This window comes from Sander lucioperca, chromosome 12 (assembly GCF_008315115.2).
Source record: "Sander lucioperca isolate FBNREF2018 chromosome 12, SLUC_FBN_1.2, whole genome shotgun sequence".
Taxonomy (NCBI): Eukaryota; Metazoa; Chordata; class Actinopteri; order Perciformes; family Percidae; genus Sander; species Sander lucioperca.
In genome coordinates this window covers 34,630,175-34,654,980 of record NC_050184.1, presented here as the reverse complement: position 1 = coordinate 34,654,980, position 24,806 = coordinate 34,630,175, and the positions used below count along the sequence as shown (strand labels likewise).

Genomic DNA, 24,806 nt, shown 5'->3' with positions numbered 1-24,806 from the left:
AGGTATCTGCATAAGAGTGACATGACACAGTCATGACACATGAACTCTAACTCTAACTCTAACCATAACTTGTCATGACTAAAACCGAATGACACTTACTAAAAGCATTATGTCATAAATGTCGTTTATGACTTGTTTATAATGTTTATGGCACGTCCATGACAGTGTCATGTCACTCTTATGTAGATACCTTCAAGTAAAGTGTAACCAACTTTGCTTTCAAATTTACTTTTTTACAAATGTATTTAGTACTTCAGACAACTTCAGCCGTAACTAAGACATATCAATTCAAAGACCTTATCTAACTCTAACATTGTATACAGTGCCTAAGTCATCATGACAAACGTGAACCCGTGACTCGTTTTCCAAACACAAAGCTTCACTGTAGGTACGTTGGTCAGCTCTTCTTTCTAAAATTTCTTTCTATCACGTGTTTTAATACCACAGTAACGGGTGCTTCAGGGAATGGCTTAACGTAGTGAAATACAACAAAAATATAAAAAGGAACAACCTAAAACCACCAAAGTCATAAATTAACACATTTATAAAACGTTACTTGTAGCATTAATACGATTTGACAGCTATTATCCATCAAATGAATTGCAATTGAGCAGCGAAAGTACAAGGCACTCACGCAGCTCGCAGTCTTCCTCTGGACCCTCTGGTTCTTTGATGTTCAGATAATGGCAGGCAAGATGGCCGCTGTAGTCCCTTAAATTTTCTTTGGCCCCTGATAAGAGACAAATAAAATCTCTGAAAACGCAGACTAGTCATGGAAGGCAGGCGAGCTACTTCACTCACACCTTCCACCTAATGCTTTGAGAAACAATCCATAATCCAAAGGTAAACAACACGACCCACTGCCACTCTTAAACCGATTTGACTGCACTTACATCGTAAACTCATGTATTTTACATGAAATCAAGTTTGTGATTTCAAGGTTGATTTACTAGTTACGACGCTTACATTTTGGATCTTGTTCAGACGAGATACAAAATTAGGATTTTTCATATACAACTCAAATTCTTTAATTATGTATTTGATCTACAACTCAAAGTACAGACAGGCCTGAACAACGCTTGCTATTGTGCATTAGAGGCGGTGCTATGTAGTTCAAATGAAAGCGGTTTTTACCATATGTCACTATGAGCAGGTCTAGAATATGCCGATGACCATGTAACGCTGCAATGTGTAAAGGTGTGTATCCCTGCAGAACAAAAACAAAAGAGTGAAACAAAGGGAAAGCATGCATAAAGAAAATTAAAGACATGTATTCAGACTGGTGATGTAACGTGACATGCAAACACACCCTCAACAGTCACGTCATTAACACATACAAGGAGATTTAAAATGTCTATTTTTTTTACTTTTTGTTAAGTTCAAAAGGGAATAACTGTGGCAAAGTGCTGGAAGAGTTTAGTACCTACCCCCTAGAGTTTCCCAGGCCCAAACGCAGCCAATGAAAACAGCGTGGAGGAAAAAAAATACACAAATTAGCAAAGGTTATGGAAACATAAGATAATGATAAAAACATAATTGCCTGGTAATTCGCTGAAAATTGCTTAGTTCTAGAGTTGTGCATGCTGGCACATAGACACACCGTTTGGGGAAACAATTAACGTGACATGACATGATTTATTAGCGGAGCACTTCTGCAGGCCCACAACACGTGCTGCTGTGATACATTTGCACAGCTGGATCATTGAGGAACATTACATCACCGAGGGGCGCAGAAGAAGGAACCAGCAGCCGTGTTGTCGTCCCGTTACAAGTTCAAATCAAACAACTTACTGTACGTGCCCATCACCTCCTGATAAACACCTGGGTACTCACATGCTGCAAGAAAGAAGAATACCACGAATAAATCGGTGATCGGTGTGTCAAAGAATTAAAAGGGCACTACCCCGATTTGACACGTAAAGTTCAGTTTACTCATTTAAACAGGCACAATGCACAAGTTAACATTAACCTTGTATAAGAACAAGGAGAGATGCATTGTACCGGATTGTAGCACAAGTGCTATTTTCCGCCCGTAGTTGTCATGGAAAGTACTACAGTTCTCAAATATTTGACCTTAAGTCTGTGGTACAAACTGAGGGCATGGAGTGTGAAAAATGAGAGCATTTTATCAGGCAAGCAAGGTTTAAAGTAAAACTGGAACCTTGGGTTCTAAAATTAAGAAAACCTCATTCAAAATCGCAATTTTTAATAATGCAAATAATTGCAAATCCAGCCTTGGAACAGCGCCTTTCTGACTCCATATGTATAGATAAAACAAAACTAGAACCAAAACGATCTAATATTGTTGTTTATTTGCAGCTGTTAATGAACTCTATTTCCCATAAACCCTAGACCACACGTGTCAAACTCAAGGCCCGTGGGCCAGATCCGTCTCCTCGCAAATTTTTATCCTGCCCGCATATCAATTTAGGTTCACAATAAATTTTGGCCCGCCTAGTTGTGCGCCAAACCAGAGAGACAGGAAACCGTTTTTCAAACTGCAATTACGCAACACTCAAAGCAGAATTTGGCTGACTTTGAGACTCAGAAATTCCCACAAAACCAGAGAGTTTGCATATTCAGGCTGTGAAAGGCCTTATTTTGCTTGATTTGCTAAACTCTATGATGGCTAAGAAACTTTTTTTTTGCTAACTTTCGTAGGGCTTTATGTGGACCAAATTGTACTTGAGAAGGCTATATGAGATATGCACTTTCAATTAATAAAGCATGTCAATAAACTATAAATGTCTGGCCCCTGATGTGATTCTCATTTTCCAGTGTGACCCTAAGTGAAAGTGAGTTTGACACCCCCTGCCCTAGACTACTGCGGTATAAACGTCTCAGCTCGACGAACGAGACTAGCCCGTGAGCGAGTCGATGGGTCGTAGTTGGCTCAGACAGCAGGACAGAGATGACTGAACACTGGGAACGGTTTTAGACGGCAGAGATTACGGCTACGAAGTTGGAAAAATGACTTTAGAGGAGAGTGTTGTTGGTTATATGAAAGAAAACAAGTTACTGTGATGCAAGTATGTGCTGCTGTGCTGGTGTATTCTCATGGAAGCTGTAGGTTTTTTTTTTTTTGTATGCTAACAAGTAATCGTTTAGCTTTATAAAAATCCCATAGGTTTCAATTTCTTATAACAGCCGCTGTACTGGATATTAGAGCTGCAAAGATAAATCGATTTGTTACTTTTAAATGAATAGGCAACTATTTTGATAGTCGATTAATTGGTTTGAGTTATTTTTTATGAAAGAAATATAAATATTCTCTGAATCCAGCTTCTTAAATGTGAATATTTTCAAAATGAAACATTTTGAGGACGTCCTCTTGGGCTTTGGGAAACAGATTTTGAAAATCATCGTAAAATTGAAAAAAATAACAAAATGCACTCACTGATTTGGTGTTGACATCAGCGCCTGCATTAGCCACCAGAGAGGCCATGTCCTTGTTGCCATGTTTAGCAGCCCAGTGCAGAGCGGTCTGTGTGCAATGAGGAAAGAAGAGTTATTTATAACAGGGCTGCTCGATTCTGGAAAAAAATCATAATCACCGTTATTTTGGTCAATATTGAAGTCCCGATTAACACGATCACTCGTTGACTTTTGGAAGGATGTTGCATTTACTGAACTTAAAACAACCCAGTGAAACAGTTCAAGAAATCAACAGTGAAAACACCTTGAACTGTTGAAAGACTTTTTCCCGTTGAACTTTTTGAATTCCCCTTTACATATATAAAAATTAAACCGTATAAAATAATAAACACAAAATAAGATCAACTGTTTTTTTTTTTTTGAAAACAAGTAAAATACAAATGAAAGAAACAAAAATAACTTGGATCAAAATAAATTTGTCACAAGTCTGTCAATCCGAACACAAGAATAAAGAATAAAAGTTTACTCACAAAATCTTATGTTCAAAATTCTCGATTGCATTGTTTTTCTGATCGTTATGAGCCAAAATCGCTACCAAAATTCGATTAATTACACAGCCCTAAAATGCACTTCTCCCTTTACAATGTACTGTACTATTGTCGGGTATGGTAATTGCTGTAGCGTCATTCCAAGTTGTCTAAGCTGAGTGGGGCAGCTTCTTATTGGCCGTGTGAGGGCCGAGGGGCCAGCTGCGCACGGAGGGGAGTGGACGGACGGAGGGATGGTGAGAAGGAGGGATGGAGAGATGGTTTCCTGCCATCTAACAGACCCTAATTACAAAACAACACTGCACTGTGCCCACAGTTGGGGGGCCCGGCCGCCTGTCACCGGGGGGAAGATTGATGATGTTAGTGTGACCTGCAGAGTGGAGACCCACCCAGACATCAGCGCACTACTGTCAGCACACGTCAAGCAGGGAAACACGGGCCCCCGCAACACAACACTCAGAGATACGTACACACACACGCAAAGATACTCAAATGTGTGTGTAGATGTGAGAATAATAGACAGATGTATGTACAAGACACACTGAAAACACATGCAAACCACATCCACCTGTCGCACTAGAACTGTGATCTCCACCGTTTTTTCCTGCACTCTTTACGCTGCGTAATTATGGGCTATCAACAGGTGAAATCAGAGCGTTAGGTGCAGATGTTGGCTAAGTTACCACGTCCACTCCACTCCTTTTTGAGTCTGACTCTGAACACAGTGAATCAAACGGTGACCATTTCACAATTACATATTAACCGCGGATAGATGAAAACCTTATAACCTCAACCGTTGTTACTTTCGCCGAGGAGGTTATGCGTTGGGTTTGTACAGTTGGGTCACTTTGTTTGTCTGGTTGTCAGCAAGATCACGGAAAAACTACTGGCCCCATTTTCATAAAACTTGAAACGGTGTAGTATGGGCAATGGGTGTAGCAGATAGACAAATTTGTTAACATTGTGAGATAGAGCATGGCCTTGGCAGAGGTCTGCGCTCCCCTAGCCCTTCTAGTTATTTTATGTTTAACTTCTCTTGATTGGACAATTAAAAAAAAAGATTATAGATAGAGGTTTTCAACGGCAACAATGTTGAACTGTGAATTTTCAAAACAAAGTTGCTACGTCCAACAGAATTTTAAAGTAATTTCAAAGATTTTGGGGCATTACGTTCATTTCCATAACATTTGAAATTGTTTTTTACAGTTGAAAACAGAATCACACCTTGTTCAAATAATGTCCTTAATAAAAAAAATCTGTCTGTTGGTACCATTACATCTGAGTCACAGAGCTAAGCATTCCGAAAAAAAAAATGTAATTCTTTGAAAAACACAGTCATTAACCAAAACGTAGCGATGTTTGTAAGGTGTTTCCAGAATCCTTTTCAAACCGTCTGACCGAAAAATGATTAAGACTTTGAACCTGCTCTTGTGCCCCTTTTCAGTTAATCCAAACAAAGATGGCATCTGGGAATAATGTCCTTGCTTTAATTTATTCAATATGAACCAAAATGTAAACCTTTTACTATCAGCGATTGTTGTCTATATCGATGTTGTATTTTCTTACAAAATAATGGGTTCATATTTTTCATGTGTTAAATAAATGAGCGCATATGTTGTTTCCGGTTGCCTGGATTAGGAAATACAGTCGCACCTCAAGAAACGGGTTAAAATGTTATTTTTTTCTTATGACGGACAGAATAATTTTTTTCATCCCCGAGGTTAGAAAAGTCTTTGAGGATTCTGGAAATACCCTCAGAGCAGCTGTAAGTGTTGTTCGACGAAGATCATCGGGCATCTATTTAGCAGACAAACAGATGTTTAGCTCCATGAATGTGATAATAATACACAAGAGGCACAAACTGGGGCTCGCACGCTGCTCGAACAACACACAGGTCCTTTTGTTTTTAGATGCTATGACACTAATTGTGCTAATTGTGGCACTACGAGCCTGTCCAACAGCTGGCGAGAGAGGAAAAATGTCCGCTTGTGTCCACTGAAGGGACTGAGGGAGCGATAGGTAGCTACACCTCCTGGGTGTCGGGCGTCTGGGAGACAGATTGTGATAGATGCTGTCTGGTCGAGTATCTCCATCTCTTTTGTCTGCCCCCTGTCGCATCTTAAGACAGATTGGCCAAAGGGCTGTTTGACAGGCGGCTCGGCGGGTCTCCCGGTGTGCGGGAGTGATGGACGAGGCCGAACAGGATGCTGCGTCTTCCCTTCCTGCGCTTCTGTTCCTGCCCACTGGGGTGGCCAGCCCCCCCCACCTGTCTAATCACTCAGGGACGTCCCTGTCCCTGCCACGCGCTCCCCAGTGAGGGAAGTGGTGGCCAAAGAGGGCTGCCCATCAACAGCCAACACAATGGCCAGTGTTCCTGACACTTGATGGGGAGGAAAGAGAGGGGAGTGATGGGCTAATGATGTACTTACAAACTGTGTGGCAGAGGAAGTCCGAAAGTCACAGCAGGAATGGAGGCCCACGTCCCGACGAGAAGCAGGAAGAGAAGAAGAAAAAAAAAAAAGCGTGAGACTTTGGAGTGAGAGGTGTTTACGTGAGGTGAGATCTAGGTGTCCCGAACTGTCTTCACTTTTCAAGCAACTTCACGTTTTAAAGCGGCCGTTTGAAGCGCATATCTATAAAACAAATAAACATTTGGTCAGAACAGGAAACACTTAAGTCCTCCCAGGATGAAGAGTAATCCCTTCAGTCCTGGTCAAACACGTGAACTAGAGCCTGGTATTTGGTACACTTAACTTCTGTTGAGCACAGTGAGGATGTGACATATGCAGATCAAATATGATACCTCCTGGTTTTAAAGGACTGGTTCTCAGGAGTCTTGTGATTCTCTGTATCTCTGTACGTTATCTTTGGAAATGCGTCCACCTTTTGCGGAACGGGGAAAGGCTGAGGGTTAAAGGGAACATCAAAGAAGCCTGAGGGGGATTTAGCACCTTCCCAGAGACACAACCAGCATTGTTCTACAATTAATCCCAGCCTGCTCTATTACTTTCAGATTATCTTTAAGTGGGTGAAGTCTTTGGGGGGCATTAAGACTCTCCTTAATCCCCCCCCCCTTCCCAGCATCTCCCTACACTTCAATGGCGGCCGTGCTATCTTGTCCGGGTGGGGATGGCAGAGGCTTAGGGCTACTCTTAGAAGGTGGTCTGCACATGGCCACAGGACAGTGTGAGAACTGTGACACAGGGGAGGGACAACAAACATGAGCTCAAATCTCTTAAGCGCACAGGGAGACAAATAAAAGGATTTGGGTTGTCAGGGGGGCACAGGAGCTAAAAAGCTATCTTTCATAATCCTTTTGATAGTGGACCTTTTGAAATGCATGATCTGGATGTTTTAACACAGGATTCTCAGAATACTATTAAGGGAAAGGTCTTGGCAGAATGAGCTTGTGAAAGTTACACAAGCAAAACGCAGCGAGTCCGAGAGCGAGTATCGCACTGTGAGCGACGCAATCACAGATGAAAGATCAAGAAACGCAGAGCTGAAATACTTTTTCATTCACTCGGTTTCAATGCAAGTAGTTCCAACGGGCTACAGTAGGCGTTCAGAGTTATAATTACACAATGATGAAAACTTACCCCCTGAGAAGGATGGTCATGGTCACAGAGTCGGGAGCCACGTTGTGTCAAAATGAGAAAATAAGAAGCTTTGAGTCAGACCAAAATCGTGAAACAATAAGTGGCATAACTGCACCACAACATGCAACCTGTGTCATATCAAATACTCACCGAGGTGAAGTCCTGATTTGGAAAAAAAGAGACACAAAAGCATATTTTAGTGAAACCACGTATCCAACCACATATATATTGGAAAAGTCTTTTTTTGTTTTTGTTTTGTTCACTATATATTCTTGTTACTTTAAAAGATGGTTACGATTTATTACAACCTAGGACAGTTTCGGGAACACTGCACCCACCATAGTGATCGCTGAGATCTGAGAACAGGGCATCACTACTGTATCGAAGTCCAACCGAATGAACTAAACTAGGAACTTAGAAGCAGTGTTGGGAGTAACGGCGTTATTTTTTCAGTAACGGAGTAATCTAATTAATTACTTTTCCCATCGTTGCAACGGCGTTATCGTTACTGAGAATGTAAAGTGGCGCGTTACTACAATTTGGTTGAATGAAGCGCGAGGTGTCAGGCTTTGGCTACACATCAGCTGCCTGGAGAGAGCAGGGCCAAGGTGGGGATGATGACACCGTTGCAAATGTAATGATGATTGGCTGGGTGGGCGGATGCCCTGCTCACGCTGTCTCACTGCACGCTCTGGCTACCACTAAACACAAGACTGCGACAATGGCGACGAGCCAGGGAAATTCAAAGGTAGCGCTCTCGAACTGGAAGTACCGGCACTACTTCTCGCTCATTGAAATTAAAGGCAAGAATGTTTATGTAACATGCACGCTATGCCCAGGAAAAAAGACTTTATCCACGTCTGCCTCAAGCAACTCGAATCTTATGAAGCACCTCACATCAACACATGCTAACACGACACATGTTGCTGCTGCTAACCCAACCCCAAGCCCAAATGCAGCTAGCGTGAGCTCCAGCGAAGGAGACGGAGCCACTCAAGCAACGCTCGATTTTTCGGGTCAGCAACAGTTGACCAAGGCCAAGCTTATTTTTTATGTTTTTATTTCTATGCATATCATATGGCAGGCTGCAATCTATTGAGTTCAAATAAATACCAAATGTTCTAAAGTACTGTTTATAGTGTTTTCATTCTTCAATCAGTTAATATAAACATCTTTGACGTTAAAGATGTTATAGAACGTAACAACGTTTTAGAATATAAAAAATAACGTCACAGTTACTTTGCTGAGTAACTAATTACTTTTACAATGTGGTAACTGAGTTACTAACTCAATTACTTTTTGGGAGAAGTAATTTGTAACTGTAATTACTTTTTTAAAGTAAGATGACCAACACTGCTTAGAAGTCCCTTTTAGTGCATTCCTGTTTGCGTGACGATTAGGGAAATTAGACGGATGACTCTTTTTTTTTTTTTTTTTTTTAAACGACAAACTTAATTTTCACACAGAAACAAAAACATGACTCCACATCATGTTCTTTGTATGTACTGTTGCGTGACGAAAGGGGACTGAAAGCTCCTCCCTCCCCAGTATCAATATAATCTGTTTTTATTTCATCTTTAGATTGTAATCACCCTGAAATTATGAGCAAATTCAGTTTTATTCTTCTTGTTGACTCACTTTAACTTCTCATCGCCGCTCCCTCTCTCTCTCATTCACTTTCTTGCTCTTTTTTTTTTAAACCAGTCGGGAAGCCGTAACTTTTGTTTTAAATGTCAATAAACATCACAGGAAATGTGATACTGACACTAGAGATACTCTAGCCTGACAAGCCAGACCAACATCAAGATGTTGGGTCTGGGAACTCATTGGCAACATTGGCAGGGCTCAATCGAGGGGCGGGATAAACGGTTGTCTTTCAAATTCCCTCTGCACGCAATAGGATAGCGCCACAACCAGGCAGAGCAACGCTAGTTCATAGATTAAACATTTGCCGTATCCGGTCGGCAAAACTCTGAACACATCTTCCTTTTTTAAGAATGACTTCAGTGCCGTTCTTTGTTCTTTTCTCAAAGAAAAGCTTAACTCCAAGTCTTCCAGAGTCGCGGCCAAAGCCGATTCGAAAGACCGCTGTTCGCCAGCAGCAGCAGCCATCTTCTTTGTTTTCAAGGAGCAGGGAATTCACGCGGAACCATCGCAACTCTGCCGTCATTATGTTAAGCCCGCCCACCGACTCTATACACAATATGATTGGCCTGACAAGAGTTTGGTTTTTCCAGCTCGCAAGCCAACAGAGAGTTGCTAGATGACCCTGGCTGCAAATTACATTTACTGCCGCTAGGGTGCGTCTAGATTTCTAGGCTAGAGATACTCAGTATTTCCTTAATTTGTGAATGAAGTTGAACTCGAGTTGTAAAAGTTGACCTATCAGCAGAGTTTAAACTCCAGCCTGATAGTTCCTGAACCATTGGAAATACTAGTCCCAAACTGTTTTGGCAGCTAGTGACAGTGAAGCTATAGTAGAGGTACTAAATTAAGTGTTGTCCTTGTCCGAACTGTATGATCGTTTTACTGCTTTTGTTTCTTGCCCCATCAGACTTTATGATGTTGATATCGACACATTCCCAGATGTTATTATTACAGACAGCCAAAAATATAACATCCCTTGGTGATTTAGGGCGACGCTACCTTCTTGTTTGCCAGCGAGGGGTCCTGTCTGAGCAGCTGAGAGAGGTCAGGGACTCGAGCACCTGCAGCCGAGTAGATCCACTCTTTCTCTATAGGATCCAGCTATAGAGAGAGGGGAGAGGGAGCTCAGACATGCACACACACACACACACACACACACACACACACACTCACTATCTTTGTGGGGACCCGTCATTGACATAATGCATTCCCTAGCCCCTTACCCTAACCTTAACCATCACAACTAAATGCCTAACCTTAACCCTTACCCTCACCCTAACCATAACAGCCCTTTAACCAAGTCTTAACTCTCAAACAGCCCTTTAAAGTTGTGGGGTCCAGCATTTTGGCCCCACAAAGCTATCCAGACCCCACAAGTATACTGTATTCCCGGTTTTTGGACCCCACGAATATAGTTAAACAAGAACACACATACACACACACACACATATATCCTACTGTCCACATCCTGTTGTGGGCTCTTTTGATAGTGCTTGAAGCTACAAAACCTCTAATCCATTTCCTATAAATGACTGAGTCACAGCCAACTCACACATAGTGGGAGACACCCATGATCACACAGTTTACACTTTTACTTCTGTTATTGGTTTAAAGGGAGCGACACCACAGGGAGAGTGGATGTGTATGACCAAGACCAAACCCTGACAGTCATTTATCATTAAGAGAACCGAGAAACTCAGACTCTGGAGACTTTAGATGTTTTAACTATAGCCCCTCTAAGCCTTTTGTAATAAGAAAGCCATAATAAAACCATAGGAAGAGGAAGTAAAAAAGCACTTACAGCGACGGCAGCGGAGCCCATACTGCCCATAGACTCCTCGTCTTGCTCTGACTCGGACTGAAAGACAGAAAAAAACGGTGACTCAGCGGTGACCGTAAGTTAACTGTACTGTATCAGTCATAATGGTCGCAGCATCACAGGGTACACACACACACACACACACACACACATATCCACTTTCACACACTGGTCACACTGCTGTGATGTTTTCCAGCTGACGAGACGTGACCAAAGGGTGTCAGACAGATAGAGAGGTAATGAGTCAGCGAGACAAAGGTGCCGGTTTCACACATAAGGGGTAATGAATAACAATCCAATTAACAATTAAGCAAAAAAACAACACGCCTACAGTCAGGCCATGTGTTTTTGTCACCATTTCGGTCTCAAAGGGTCAAGACAAAAACTCTAAAAGATAATGAACACAGCCGTCTGGCAGCGTATCAAAGTGTCACTGTGGCTGATTTATGTGAGGTTTTTTCTTCTTTCTTGACTTGATTGCAAATTGCTCTCAGATCAAACAGAGACATGATGTTAAAACACTCGGCTCTTTCAAGTCTCATGCGCAAACTCACACGTCAGCGTGCTGAACATGAAAAGTGGAGGGATTGTATTTATCCAGCCTATTCCACTCTGGCACGTGCTTTTTTTTTTTTTTGCACTTTTGGTGAAGACCAATAATAACAACCAGAAAAAAAACATTGTTGGGCATGAAGGTTAAGACTGAGAGGTTACAACAACTGCAAGGGCTGCAACTGTTATTTTCATTATTGATTCATCTGTTAGTTTTTTTTTTTTTAATTATTATTCATCTCATCTTTAAATTGTCAGAAAATACTGAAAAGGTGTACATCTCACGATGTCTTCAAGGTTTTGTCGACCAACAGTCCAAAACCCACATTTTCGATTTATAATAATATAAAACAAAGAAACTAGAACGAACAAATGTTTGGCATTTATGCTTGATAAATGAAACCATGAATCAATTATTAAAACAGTTGGGGATTACGTAAATACAATTTATCCTGAGGTAGAGTTTAGATTCTCTGCCCGAGCCCGAACTTGATCCGACCCACGGGCCGGGTCGGGCCGATATTGTTTTTGCCACTATCCTCGGGCCGGGCCCTTGATCAAGCATTTGTGTTTTTTAAATCATTACTTTATTAGCCTAATTGGGTGGGGAGAAAGCTATGCCTCTCCAGCTTCTCCCGTAGCTCTGGGTATATATGTGTGTCCTGCACTGACTTGAGTGTGAGGTAAACTGTGCTAAATCGTGTCTCCCCCATCTGTAGCACTGTCTTCGATAATTGCGCAACCAGGAGTCCTTTAGCGGCAGATATGGTCTCTCCTATTTCCGGCGCGTTGCCGGCCAGTGTGTCAGCATGCAGACCGTGTTGAAGGACAGTATTAATTAGGTGATCGAGACAAGAAAGTCTCCTATATGGTTCCAGGGCTTTGATTATGTTGCTGCCTTGATCTGTTACCCACACTATTCGGCTGAGGGAGCAGCTAGGGTCAAGTTTTTTTTTTTTTACGTTTCTTCATTCGGATCCATTTGCAATCCGTTCCATTCTGAATAAACAAACAACGCAGTTTACATGCTTCGTCCTTGTTGCATTACCGGTATTCATTAAGATAATTCTAAACATATTTCTGTAGTTCAAACAACTCGGAATTGTAGTTGAGAACGTCAGTTATAACGGCCCACGTATTAAAGAATTGTCGGGTTTAAATCGGGCTCATAATTACAGTAAATGTGTCGGGCCGGGCTCGGAGTGTCCGAGGGTACGTGCACGGGCTCGGGTAGGGTCGGGCTTGATGGTAATCGATCCAATAGTTATCAAGACATTTCACTCAAAACCATAAATGTCAACCTCATGGTGGCGCCAGAGGAAAGTTCAGGGGGTCACCAGTAGGATTCATCCTCTGGGGATCATGAATGTCTGTACACACTTTTAAGGCACTCCATCCAATAGTTAAGATATTTCAGTCTGGGCCAAAGTGGCGGACCAGCAACCGACAATTCCATGATATTTGACTATAGTCAAAGTGACAATAACCAAAATGAATTAATCTCAACATGCTAATCTCCCACAGTCTGAAAGATAGCTGTCCAAAGCTGGTTGTCCTAAGCAGGGAACTGTAGCTGTAGCTTGAATTCATGTCTGTTACATTGGATCTCTATGGTAACAGGTTTTACAGCTGGAGGAAAAAATGGCCAAAACATCCACAGAAGCTTCTCAAAGCACTGATCTACCACCTGTACCTTTTTTGTGCGCCTTTTTTTCCATCTTGTTTTTAAAATGCAACATTTAAACACATAACCTAAACAAACATTTGGTAAAGACCCCAAAAATGTTTGTTTTTTTTTTTTTTTTGTAAAGAACTGATACAAAGAGATGCACTGAAACATTTTTGGTTACACTTTACTTGAAGTTATCTACATAAGAGTGACATGACACTGTCATGAACGTGTCATAAACATTATAAACAAGTCATAAACATTTATGACATAACGCTTCTTTTAGTAAGTGGCATTCAGTTTTTGTCATGACAAGTCATGGTTAGGGTTAGAGTTCATGTGTCATGACTGTGTCATGAGAGTGTCGTGTGTTCATGACAGTGCCATGTCACTCTTATGTAGATACCTTCAAGTAAAGTGTTACCACATTTTCTTTAGTCCAAGAATAAACTTCTGTTCTCTTTCTGGAAGACAAATATGTAATGGAGACAACCATTTCAAAATGCCCTATAAAATATCTTTGGCATTCATGTACTGCAGTTTATTTGTACTTACATGCCGATAGGGATATATCGGCGCTATCTTTTGAGGTCTAATTGGAATCCATTGTAATTCAAGCTGACCACAGCTGACTCTTCTCTGAAGGACCAAAATACAAACTCAGATACCAGATAAGGACAATGCTCTCCTTCTGATTTAAAACTAAACTTAAAGGAGCTCCATAGAGCCATCCTGCATTTAAAAGCACAACATTATAAATGCCAGTTCCTATCAACAAAGCTTACAGCCTCAGGTGTTGTGATTAAGAAAGCAGCCAGGTAGCTTCTGTAATGTGAAACAACCGTCAATACTGGGTGTCCTAAATACAAAGTTCAATGGTGTGACTAATACCTTAAGCAAACGCACTTAATCTGATTGCTGGTGCTATATTAACACACTTCAACATATTTCATCTGTCTATTGTGTAGGCCATCAAGGGAAGCCACATATCTTTCTCTGGGATTGATCTCAATCTCTTTAATGGGCACAAATGATTATTATCTTTCTAATGAGTTCCAACATGTTGCTGCTTAACATAACAACAGAGAGCTTAATTTAAATGCAGATTCTCCCCCCAATGGGTCCTCCTCCCACTCAAATTCAACATACTGTGGGTTGCAAATCCAGGTAATTTACTTGGCACCACCTGGTGGGTAAAAGGAGGAACCACTAGAGTGATCTGGAAGTCAGTCTGTTTACCTCAAATGAACCTAGGAGATAATCTACTGTATTTCATTTTGTCTAGGTCCAAGTTGTGCCCTTCCTCTGAGTACGTACAGTCATAGGTAATTAAACAAATTTAAATGTATTTTTCATCTAAATGACTTTCAGAATGACAGGATATTAAAGGACAATTCGGGCGCAAAATGAACCCAGGGGTTAATAACATACGTGTACCGAGTCGACCGTTCTCTGGGTTCTGTTTTCATGCTAATCGACTGTGTCTGTAGCTTGAAACTAGCTACCGCAAACCGGTGTTTAGCTGCTAACGTTAGCTTTCGGGGCACAGGGTAAAGCACTATTTCTACACCACTAACAAGGCTCAAAATAGCACCACACTTAAACGGTAGCATAATGAGGGTCCCACGAGGAATCACGAACGCTGTGTTTGAGCTATGTTACTGGTTACTGGTTGCACGGCGTTCGTCGTTCGACTGGTCATGACTGTTATCCAAGATGGCGGCCGCATGTAAACATTAACGCTACTGTCTTTATAATCTATCTTTGTAATAAACTGTCTGTACGCTTACAAAGTTCTCAATGCTTCGGTTTGCATGTAGGGACCCTCATTATGCTACTGTTTAAGTGTGGTGCTATTTTGAGCCTTGTTAGTGGTGATTTACCCTGTGCCCCCAAAGCTAGCGTTAGCAGCTAAACACCGGTTTGCGGTAGCTAGTTTCCAGCTACAGACACATTCGATTAGCATGAAAACAGATCCCAGAGAACGTTCGACTCGGTACACATATGTTATTAACCCCTAGGTTCAATTTGCGCCGGAATTGTCCTTTAATTATATAAACTTCTTTATCTAAATTAGTGAGCTTATATTTATACTACAAGTTCATTATTTCAGACACAAAGGTTTAAATAAAAAGAAGTGTTAATGGTGAAGTATATGACTTCCGTAGTAAACACAAAGCTGCATAAAGCCATTTACACTGATGCCTACATTTCAAAACGTAATCACAATGTAAGCGCTGATAATATATTGCGTTATATTGGTTGTTTCAACACCTCGTCTACGTTTTGACTGAGATTCCTGAATAACCACACATTAAAACGATGTGTTTTTGTTTAATCGGTGTTCCAAAATTATATTTTATCATAATTTCTGTAAATGTTCATTTTAATATTAATTCACAGGCATCATATGTCCCAACAGCTAGCTTACTTGACAGTCTATAAAATACTAAGATAAACTCTTAACTGTTGGTGAAGTAGTGAATATTAAAGTGGGTCGTTTGTTTACTGTACCCCCACGCCCCAGTCAGATAATCTCGAGTGCTCCTTCATCAACACTTGTCGTGTCCTAAACGTGTTGTTTTGAATGGAATTTAAAGTGAATTTGAAGTTACTCAACACTATTAATTATATATTTTATTCATACAAGACACAGAGGTCCTATATTGTCTATTTTTTTTCAGTAGCTTTGTTAAAGTTTGTATTCATATTACTACCTCTTGGAGTGGCAGCAGTGCACATTAAACCATATATTCATAACTTTTATTTTTCTATTTCGACGTCTCTGCTTGCTTGCTAATTGGTTTTACACTCAATCGCGTCTCGTGTCGTTCAGGTGTTACAACTGATTTAGGTTGTCTGGGAGGTGCAGTCGTCTTATCGTAGCTGGTAGTTTATTGGTTATTGTGACAATAAATATACTTAAAATTCTCACATTTGTAATCCTAATTGTGTGTTTGTGTATATGTGGAAATACTTCTTTTAGCAAATCATAATTCCTTCTTTTTTTTTCAAATGAATTGAGCTACTTGCCAGTCTTTCCAAATACCCTGGGGTTGGAAATCATCGGCTTTTTAATAATGATTGTAAAAAAGACACGAATCACAAACCTAGCATGCTATGATGTTACGTCACAAATACCATACGTATAGAGCAGCTTCAAAAAATCGTCTATGATGACTATTACGGGTGTGACTTTGGAGACGAGCAAAATTATGATTAACAAAATTGTGTCATTCATTTTTTGTGGATCCACTAATCGACTAATCGTTTCCCATCAGCATCATATTTCTGCCTCTTTTCCAGCCTTGTTTGGCCAGAAAAGCAATGATATATCTTCAGCCTTAAAGGCAGGGTTGGGGGCGCCCGGTTAGCTGACCTGGTTGAGCCTGCGCGCTATGTACAGAGGCTTAATCGTGGGTGAACCGTGGGTTCGGTTCTGACCTGCGGCCCTCTGCTTTATTTATTTTTTTGTTTTCAGGTTTATTTAACAGGGACAATGCACACTAATAATACATATGAAAATGTAAAATGTGCCAGAATTAGCCAAAAGGCTATTTTACATCTGCTGTCCCTGCTGCATGTCATCCCCCTCTCTCTCCCGTTTTTCCTGACCTCATTTGTCCTATCAAAAAAAAAAAAAGGCAGGGTTGGTAATGTTCACAAGATTTGAAAGTAGAATCTCTTCTGGGCTTTGCTAACCCCTCTCCCTGATACAGACGTGCACGAGCACTGCTGCTCCAGAGCAGAGCGGAGAAAGGACCGACGTTTTACTTCATGTCTCATTCACCGGCAAGCAAACGGCTAATATCATCACACCGAATGTTTAAAACAAACACGACTACTGTAAGCAATGCGGCGCCGACGCGCACTGAGCTCAGGCTCGTACTCGGGAGGGGTAGAGTACGCGCAGCGGGGCGAGGAGACATTTCATTGGTTCTTTCCAAGCAGACAGCGAGGCTGTGATTGGTGGGCATTTTTACAGGATTACAGCAGATACAGGTGACTGATCTTTTTCACTCCTTTTTCAGAGCCATGAAGTTATTTGTTGCTGTCGGGGTGTAAAGACCATTTCAAACAATATATAAAAAAGTGTATACTGGAAATAGTTACCAACCCTGCCTTTTAAAATGAAATACAACATGCATACCTACAACCACTGGTAGTGTAAGTGGCAGTGCACAGAATGAAGAGTTTGCAGTACATACTCTTTGCCAGCGAGTACCGGCCCAATATTCAAGCACTGCCTCTCTTATAGCCAAATTGTCACCTTTGACCCCGAGTCTTTATCCAGCTCATCGTCCCCGTTGCTTTGTGCCGAGGGTCCCTGCATTTGGATGACAGGAAGTTGCAGTAGAGGGGGCTGCATGAAGGCTGTTCCTGTCTGCTGGTCCTACAGGAGTACAGACATTATGTGCTATAAATTTAAACTTCCTATGATCCAATGTGTCATCTGAGGCCCAACATTTATCTGTGTGAAGTGCTGGCTGAGGATAACGGACAGCGTTAGCACTTAGCTTTCTCTTTTTTTTCCCCCCGCTGCTGCACCATCTGGGTGTGGATAAATAATGTTTGTTCTTAGTGCCTGTTTAAGCAAATCATGTCTGAGGACATTAAACCAGCAGCATAACAATCATTTAATCTTTCAAATCTATGATTACATGCTCAAGTTTATTGCAGGAACAATATGTAAAAGTACGTCCAGAGGATTATTGTGCATTAAACGCGCACATAGTATTTATTTTCAGTCAAGTGCTTCTACGCATTAAACAGCTCTGCCTTTTATGGAAAGACATGATAAGCCCTTTGACCTTCTCTTTCTTCTCACAGTGGCTAACTTGCTCCAGTAACAGAGCATTTTTCTGTTCCACCGTATTTCTCTGTGTAAACCCTGATTAAATGCTGACATGTGGCTGTGAAAAGGCAGAGGACACAAAGATGGCCCTGTTTAGAAATAAATGCATCAGTCACATAAAGAGTAACCACTGTGCTGGGGTGATAGCAGGATCAGCAAATTGCATTTCAGCGACCAGAGTTTTTGCTGAATCATAGCAGCTTGGCCCACAGTTTATTTAGTTTTTACAGATAGAAGAGAATAGAATAGCGAGCTGATTTTTAAATTCACCTCTGCAACGCCGTCGGGCCCTCCACACGACGTCTGCTCATCCTGTTGTGGATGAGAAGAAGCCGAGGCGTCCGTCGCGTCCCACTGTACAGTCGCCGGAGCTCTGGCCGGGCTCGAACCGCTCTGTCCATCAGCGTCGGTCCCGTGATGTTTGGTGTCTCGTTCATGCAGCATTTGTCTGTATTTCTTCTTTAGGACAAGATACTTCTCACCCTGCGACAAACGCAGTTGGTTTGCACAATATGCATTTGAAAAGACGAAACATCCACAGTCAAAAACACAGTCATGTAGGTTAGGCTATACTGTCTTTCTCACAGTAGGTTGTGTGTTTTTTATACGTACTCTTGTGTCTAGTAAAATGCAATATATTATGGCATATATTATAGAAAACAGTTTTTTGTAATGAGAGGGAAGGAATATCATTTTTAAGTAGGTAATTTAACTTTTTTAGTGTAAAAAACATATCAGACACAACTTACTTTTTTATATAAAGATACTGCTGTACCTCACATCTCTAATGCCCTTTGAATCCAATTATTCGGGGATCACAAGTCAGATTAGTTACTTTAAACATAAATTGTGGCAGCACCAGTTTTACTGTTGATTCATTTTGTCAAAATGTGAAAATGCGTCATGAAAATAGTTTCAAAGAAAATGAAAACTGCAGCTGCAGTCCCTTGGGGGGAGACCAGTGGGTACAAAGAGTTCTTTAAAACAAAAAGCAAAGATTAGACGACTCCTTAATACGTCACGATAGTTTTGCTGGAACCCTTCATAACGGTGATCTATTTGCCTGTTTATGCCACAGTGGTGAGATATGGGTAAAGAATATACGGCAGCAGAGCTTTTTCCACAAAAGGTAAAAATATTTTACTCACATTCTCTGACTTCACCACAGCGATTCGGTCAATGATGAGCTTGAATTCCTCTCTGTATTTAGCTGCAGGGGAAAAAAAATATTTGAAGTAAGAACTAAATAGAGCTTTTAATTTCTCGCATTCAGCGAAACATAAGTGGTTCCAACCAGTGGTGTAGTCTAATATTCTATACAGTGGCACTCATAAGTTTATGATCCCAAGCTAAAGTTGACTAAAAAGAGAAATAAAAAAATCATCTTTTGGAAATTGATCTTAATGCCTTAATTAAAAAAAAATGAGGAAAATTCCAACCTTTAAGGACACCAGTTTTCTTTGTGAATGTATAATGTATCGTAAATAAATGTTCTTCCTTAAAATACAGGGGGCATAAGTAAGTACACCCCTATCTTAAATTCCCATACAGGCAGGCAGATGTTTATTTTTAAAGGCCAGTTATTTCATGGATCCAGGATACTATGCATCCTGATAAAGTTCCCTTGGCCTTTTGGAATTAAAATAGCCCCACATCATCACATACCCTTCACCATACCTAGAGATTGGCATGGGGTACTTTCCATAAAATCATCTTTCAATGCAAATCAAACCAGCTATTAGGCTAACTGAAATAAAACCATGCCAATCTTTAGGTATGGTGAAGGGTATGTGATGATGTGGGGCTATTTTTAATTTTAAAAATGTGCAGTGAAGGGAGGGTACTGGCGTTAGTGTAGGCGGAGCATTTGGCGTTACGCACACACTACGCACAGCGCTCAGCGAGGTGCATGTCGATGAAAGATGAGAAAGGTCTCTCTGCATGTTCTGCAGTGTTAGTTTAGTTTGCTGTCCCATTACTCAACCCCGTATTTGTGAATGCAAATATCTGAAGTGAAAGTTCTGTCACAAAACTATGTTGTTGTGTATCATTGCACATTTTTTAAGTGGGTATATGGAAATCCTGGAGATTTCTTAGTGGGTATACTGTGTAAACCTGCGTATCCCATAGACTAAACCACTGGTTCCAACACCCACAAATGCCAAGTGAGGGTGAAAAGGAAGTGCACAAAACTCAGCTCAGCTGCCTTATGTGGGTGACAGAAATAGACGGGGATAAAAAGAGTTTGATTTACTATAAAAACACATTAAGTATTTCCAGATACAGATGCAGCTAGAATGTAATGATGTCTGTTTACAATTGATGTGGGGTTGTTGAGCTACAGTCTGCAGGAGGATTTGCTGATTTGTGTTTCTGAGGCAGTAAGAGGAAGGAGTTCTGCTGCCGTATCTGTTTAGCTGACAAAGCTAGATGCAGCTTACATTGTAAAGAAACGGTTGCTTCAACGAAATCACAGCACACCAAGCTTCAGAGGAAAGATGTTCCCCTGCAACAAAGATCCAAACACATCACAGTGCATCCCCAAAGGCAAAAAACCCTGATCCTCACTTAAGACCTAAATAAAATCTTTCCTGTGGGAAGCAAACAAACTACAACTGACCAGCTGATAAACCTCATCAGATGATGCTTTCCTCTTCAGTTTACAGCAGTGAGCACGTATGTGCAGACTGCGTGATTAAGAGCAGCCAGGTTGGCTAAACAAAAGAGGAATTTTCCAGGCGTAGGTATTCCATTCATGCATAGGTGTACATGGGCATGCAGCTCAGGACAATTGAAGTGTTTCCCTTTCCTGATGCGGACGGAAAGAACATTTGTAGTAACATAGTTGCACCACTCGCGTTCAACAACAACAGGAAATCCAAAGGAAGCAGCCACTTACATCTGTCTCAACAAAAGAATTCCTTGCTCACCAACATGAGTAACACAGTATACATGCTAGTTATTTATTAGCCAAAGGTCTGCACAAACAAGGACCTCACACACTCACACGTGTGCATGCACCACCCCAACACGGCTATATTCCCACCATGCCCCAGTTTTCCAGTCTGATGAAAAAGCAACCCCATTAGAGGTCTACATCCAGTCATGCATGTGGACTTAATTGTGATTAAAACACTATCATCACAATTACGACATCGAAATCTGCAACCACATGCTACGACAGACTTCAAATGTCTGGGAAGCACTTTTCTAATTGGACAGACATGTCAGATGGCAGAGAATCAAGGCAGCTCTCTAAACCTCTGTCAACAACTGCAGTGCTTACATAGCATCTGGACAGTACATGCTGGCAATGGCAATACAAGGTCACTTTGGATAATCATTTAGGGAGGTTAAAATATGTTTGCATGTCAGGCAGTGCCAAAAGTAAAGGTACAGTTGAGTCATTACAAGCTTGTTTGTATTCTGGGCCAAATATATTTTGCTTTGTCTTTAAAGGGTTTCAATGGGACATTTCTACTTTAGGTACACATATAGCTAAAACTAAGGCAAGCTAATACAACAGCACTGCAATAAATATTGTCCATTCCACCAGACTATGTTACTTTTGAAGGAATAAATGACACAATCTTTGTGTCACAAATCCAAAAAGTTGACTTTATAAGTGTTAGAATATATTTTGTGAAAGTGTTAAGAAAAGGTTTTAGAGTTCAAGGTGCTGACCTCAGTGCCTCTGTTTCCCTGGGTTATGAGAGGCCATCTAGTTTTACAGTGATTAGACATTATAAAGGGAGGGTGAGAAAGATCCTCTCTGATCGGGGGAGGGAGCAATGGTCAGCACTATGCAAGCGTGGGATTTGTGACACTGTATGGAAATGACCTGGCTCTCATGAAAACTCCTTAAAGTTTGCTGGAGATTAAAACACAGGTGTTAGAAATCCAACAATAGCAGCATGCTTCTTCTGAGCTGAGAATTGGAAGTCAAGGTCATGTTTTTATACAGTGTTACAAATTAGTCAGGAGCCGGCTGGAGCCAGAAGATCTGGACTGGATCCAAACTGATGAGGGCACCACCAGGGATGGGACAGAAATGGATAAATAGACAGCATCTTAACTTGGCAGCGCCTGATGCTAGGGGAAACGCTGTCGGTCCGTTAGGAGATAGACTTTGCCTTGTATCAGATCCATGTACATGTACATGTATTCTGCAATATCATTCACTAAACTTATTAACTTTAACTGGACGAATCTTGGTCTTGATTTGATTCCTGAGTTTTATTTCTCTGATCTACCAGTAAACGAACACAAAATGGTGACCAAAGAATTGGAGTCAGATTAAGTCTGGCCTTTTTAGGGCCAGACCGGTCAAATCGGTCACATTTTAGATTAAAATCCTTCATAAGCAATACAAGGCAATATTGCTCAGTTAATGCACGTTGCTACAACTTTACTTGGTCTGGCGTGACCAATAGCTTCTGGTGGCTAACGTTGGCTAATATTAGCAGGCTTTAGATACTCCTGGTGAGGTACAATGTGTTTACTATTGGTTTTTACTTTTGTGACAAATCCTTGAAATGGTTATCTGTGCCACGTTAAGATGTAGTACGACAGTAACACTGGTGTGGGGGAAAGGTTAGCAAACTTCAGTGAGGTCAGGTACAAAACAACATCTATCTAAAGTTAGCTAACTTTAGCGCAACTAACAATTCTTTCTTTTTTTTAATAGAATTATCTAATGATTATTCTCTCAATTGATTAAGTTTGGTGTGTAAAACATCAGAACAGTTAAGAAAAAAGTCTTTGTTTTGTTTACGGTTTGTTTTGTAAAGCCTCAAATTTACTATAATGTAAGAACAAGAAAAGCATTTGAGAACCTGTAACCATTTAAATGATGGCTTTTTTCCCTTGAAAATGATTGATTGGAAATCATTGCTGCCAATTAATTTTCTTCCCATCAACTAATTGATGACTATTTGTTGCAGCTCTAACTAGCCCCCTGAAGTGATTGGGCATATACTGTATGCGTGCATGTGCACATACAAGGAATTTGACTCCGGGTTTTGGTTGCTCTCAATCAAAAATAGACAAACTGCTAAAAACAAGGACAACAAAGACCAAGTTAAGTCTGTAGCTGCATAACTCCTGAGTAGCGCTGAGCAATACTGCATTTTATTGCTTTTTAAGTCAACTTTTGAACTTTTGTAACAGGAAGATTGCGTCATTGTTTTTAAAAGTAACATAGTGTAGCTTTAAAGTGGGATGGACAGGCTTTATTACAGGGCTGTTAGACTGCATTAGCTAGGTGTTAATAACGTTAAGCCAAAGCCAAATATGAGAGGAATTTTTGTGTAGCCTAAGCCAGTGGTTCCCAACCTTTTTTCCTTGGCGCCCCCCCTACTTATGTGTAAGAAAAGCTGAGCCCCCCCCGAAACCGAAGTGGAGGTAATTCTCGAGATAGAGCCTTACTTTCTTTTTTGATACAGAGGAGTTATCAGCACTTTTATGTTTCTCTGCCATGTTTCATTCATAAAATAGTGATGCTGTGGCGGGATGATAGCAGATAGCAGCTAGCAGATAGCAGCTAGCAGCTAGCAGCTGACCTGATGACAGCAAGGTCCCAGGTTAAGAGGTCCCGGAGGTTTGGCCTACTAAGTAGGCTGCCTACAATTTTAAGCGAGAACAAAAATATATAGTTTTTATACCAACTTTTGTATACATTATATATTCTAGTGTATTATCATAATTTGTTTAACGTGCAAATATTTTTTTTTTTACCTCAACCTCAAACCAGATAAAGACTTGCGCCCCCCCTATGATCTTTGCCGCCCCCCTTAGGGGTCCCCGGACCCCAGGTTGGGAACCACTGGCCTATAAGCAATGATTCAGAACAGTTGCATAAGCATGTGGGTGGAAAAGAACAGCAGGGAGTCACACAGGCAAACATCTTATCAGCAAATAGTGGAAAATAGTGAATGTATAGCACATAGTAATTATTCCTCATTTTGCTGAAAGACCACAGCTGTGTCTGGGCCTTCTTGTATGGTGGTGACACATATTTCGGTGATGGGTTTGTGTTCAGGTCCTGTGTTCAGTTACCAGGCAGATACAAGTGGCCTGGGGGAGGAAATGACACAATTCCTGCTGAAACTGTAGCTAGATGTATGGAGGGGCTTTTAATGCAAACCAGATGTCTGCTTTACAACAGCGGAACACTGAAAGGATATAAAAAAAAACCGTTTGTTAGAGCAGACTGATGAATGTTGCTTTTAAATAGGCCTAAATGAACCATGTTAGTCCAACTATATATATGAGAAGTGGGGTGAATTGAATTGAATTTGTGCAATCTCACAGTACCGAGCACTAACTGATGCCGCGCGAGCGCACCACATTTCGCCATTTTTCGGGTTAATATTTTCACCCATCTGAATCCACGAGACAACGACTCGCTACTTACCACGTAACTGCAAGTCACTGTGGCCAATAAAGGGCTTAAATGTCTTCAGTAAATCTGCATTTTTGACTCTGCCTGAGCTGCCTCCCGTGGAGTAGAAATAATCCAGCAGCGACTCTTCGCTCACATCACCCATCTCCGCTCAGTGTTTATAACGTCTTTGTAGCGACCGGGATTCTGTTTTGAAGATGTTTTTCTATTCTCTTGGTATTTTCCCCCCAGCCATAATGCAGTCCTCTTGGCTAATTTGTTGTAGTAGTTTATATCTAAACTTCACTCCACCCAGACGAGCTGACCGCTGCTGCGCCTCCTCCTGTTAACCCTTTAAAG

The 24,806-nt window shown here is 41.1% G+C and overlaps 1 protein-coding gene across 1 annotated transcript in view; it reads right to left on the bottom strand.

The window, feature by feature from the left end:
• The window catches only part of LOC116043709 (ankyrin repeat domain-containing protein SOWAHA), a 27,881-nt gene extending 3,075 nt beyond the window's left edge, over positions 1-24,806 (bottom strand). Inside the window, exons 1-13 of the mRNA XM_031290578.2 lie at positions 24,480-24,806; positions 19,213-19,274; positions 18,335-18,547; positions 17,480-17,602; positions 10,971-11,027; positions 10,169-10,270; positions 7,673-7,684; positions 6,353-7,525; positions 3,398-3,484; positions 1,834-1,836; positions 1,428-1,430; positions 1,135-1,207; positions 635-730 (exon numbers count right to left, since the gene is read on the bottom strand). Coding sequence (XP_031146438.1) covers positions 7,439-7,525; positions 7,673-7,684; positions 10,169-10,270; positions 10,971-11,027; positions 17,480-17,602; positions 18,335-18,547; positions 19,213-19,274; positions 24,480-24,612 — 789 coding nt within the window. The 5' untranslated portion in view covers positions 24,613-24,806 and the 3' untranslated portion in view covers positions 635-730; positions 1,135-1,207; positions 1,428-1,430; ... (1 more) ...; positions 3,398-3,484; positions 6,353-7,438. The remainder of the gene's footprint in view (positions 1-634; positions 731-1,134; positions 1,208-1,427; positions 1,431-1,833; positions 1,837-3,397; positions 3,485-6,352; positions 7,526-7,672; positions 7,685-10,168; positions 10,271-10,970; positions 11,028-17,479; positions 17,603-18,334; positions 18,548-19,212; positions 19,275-24,479) is intronic.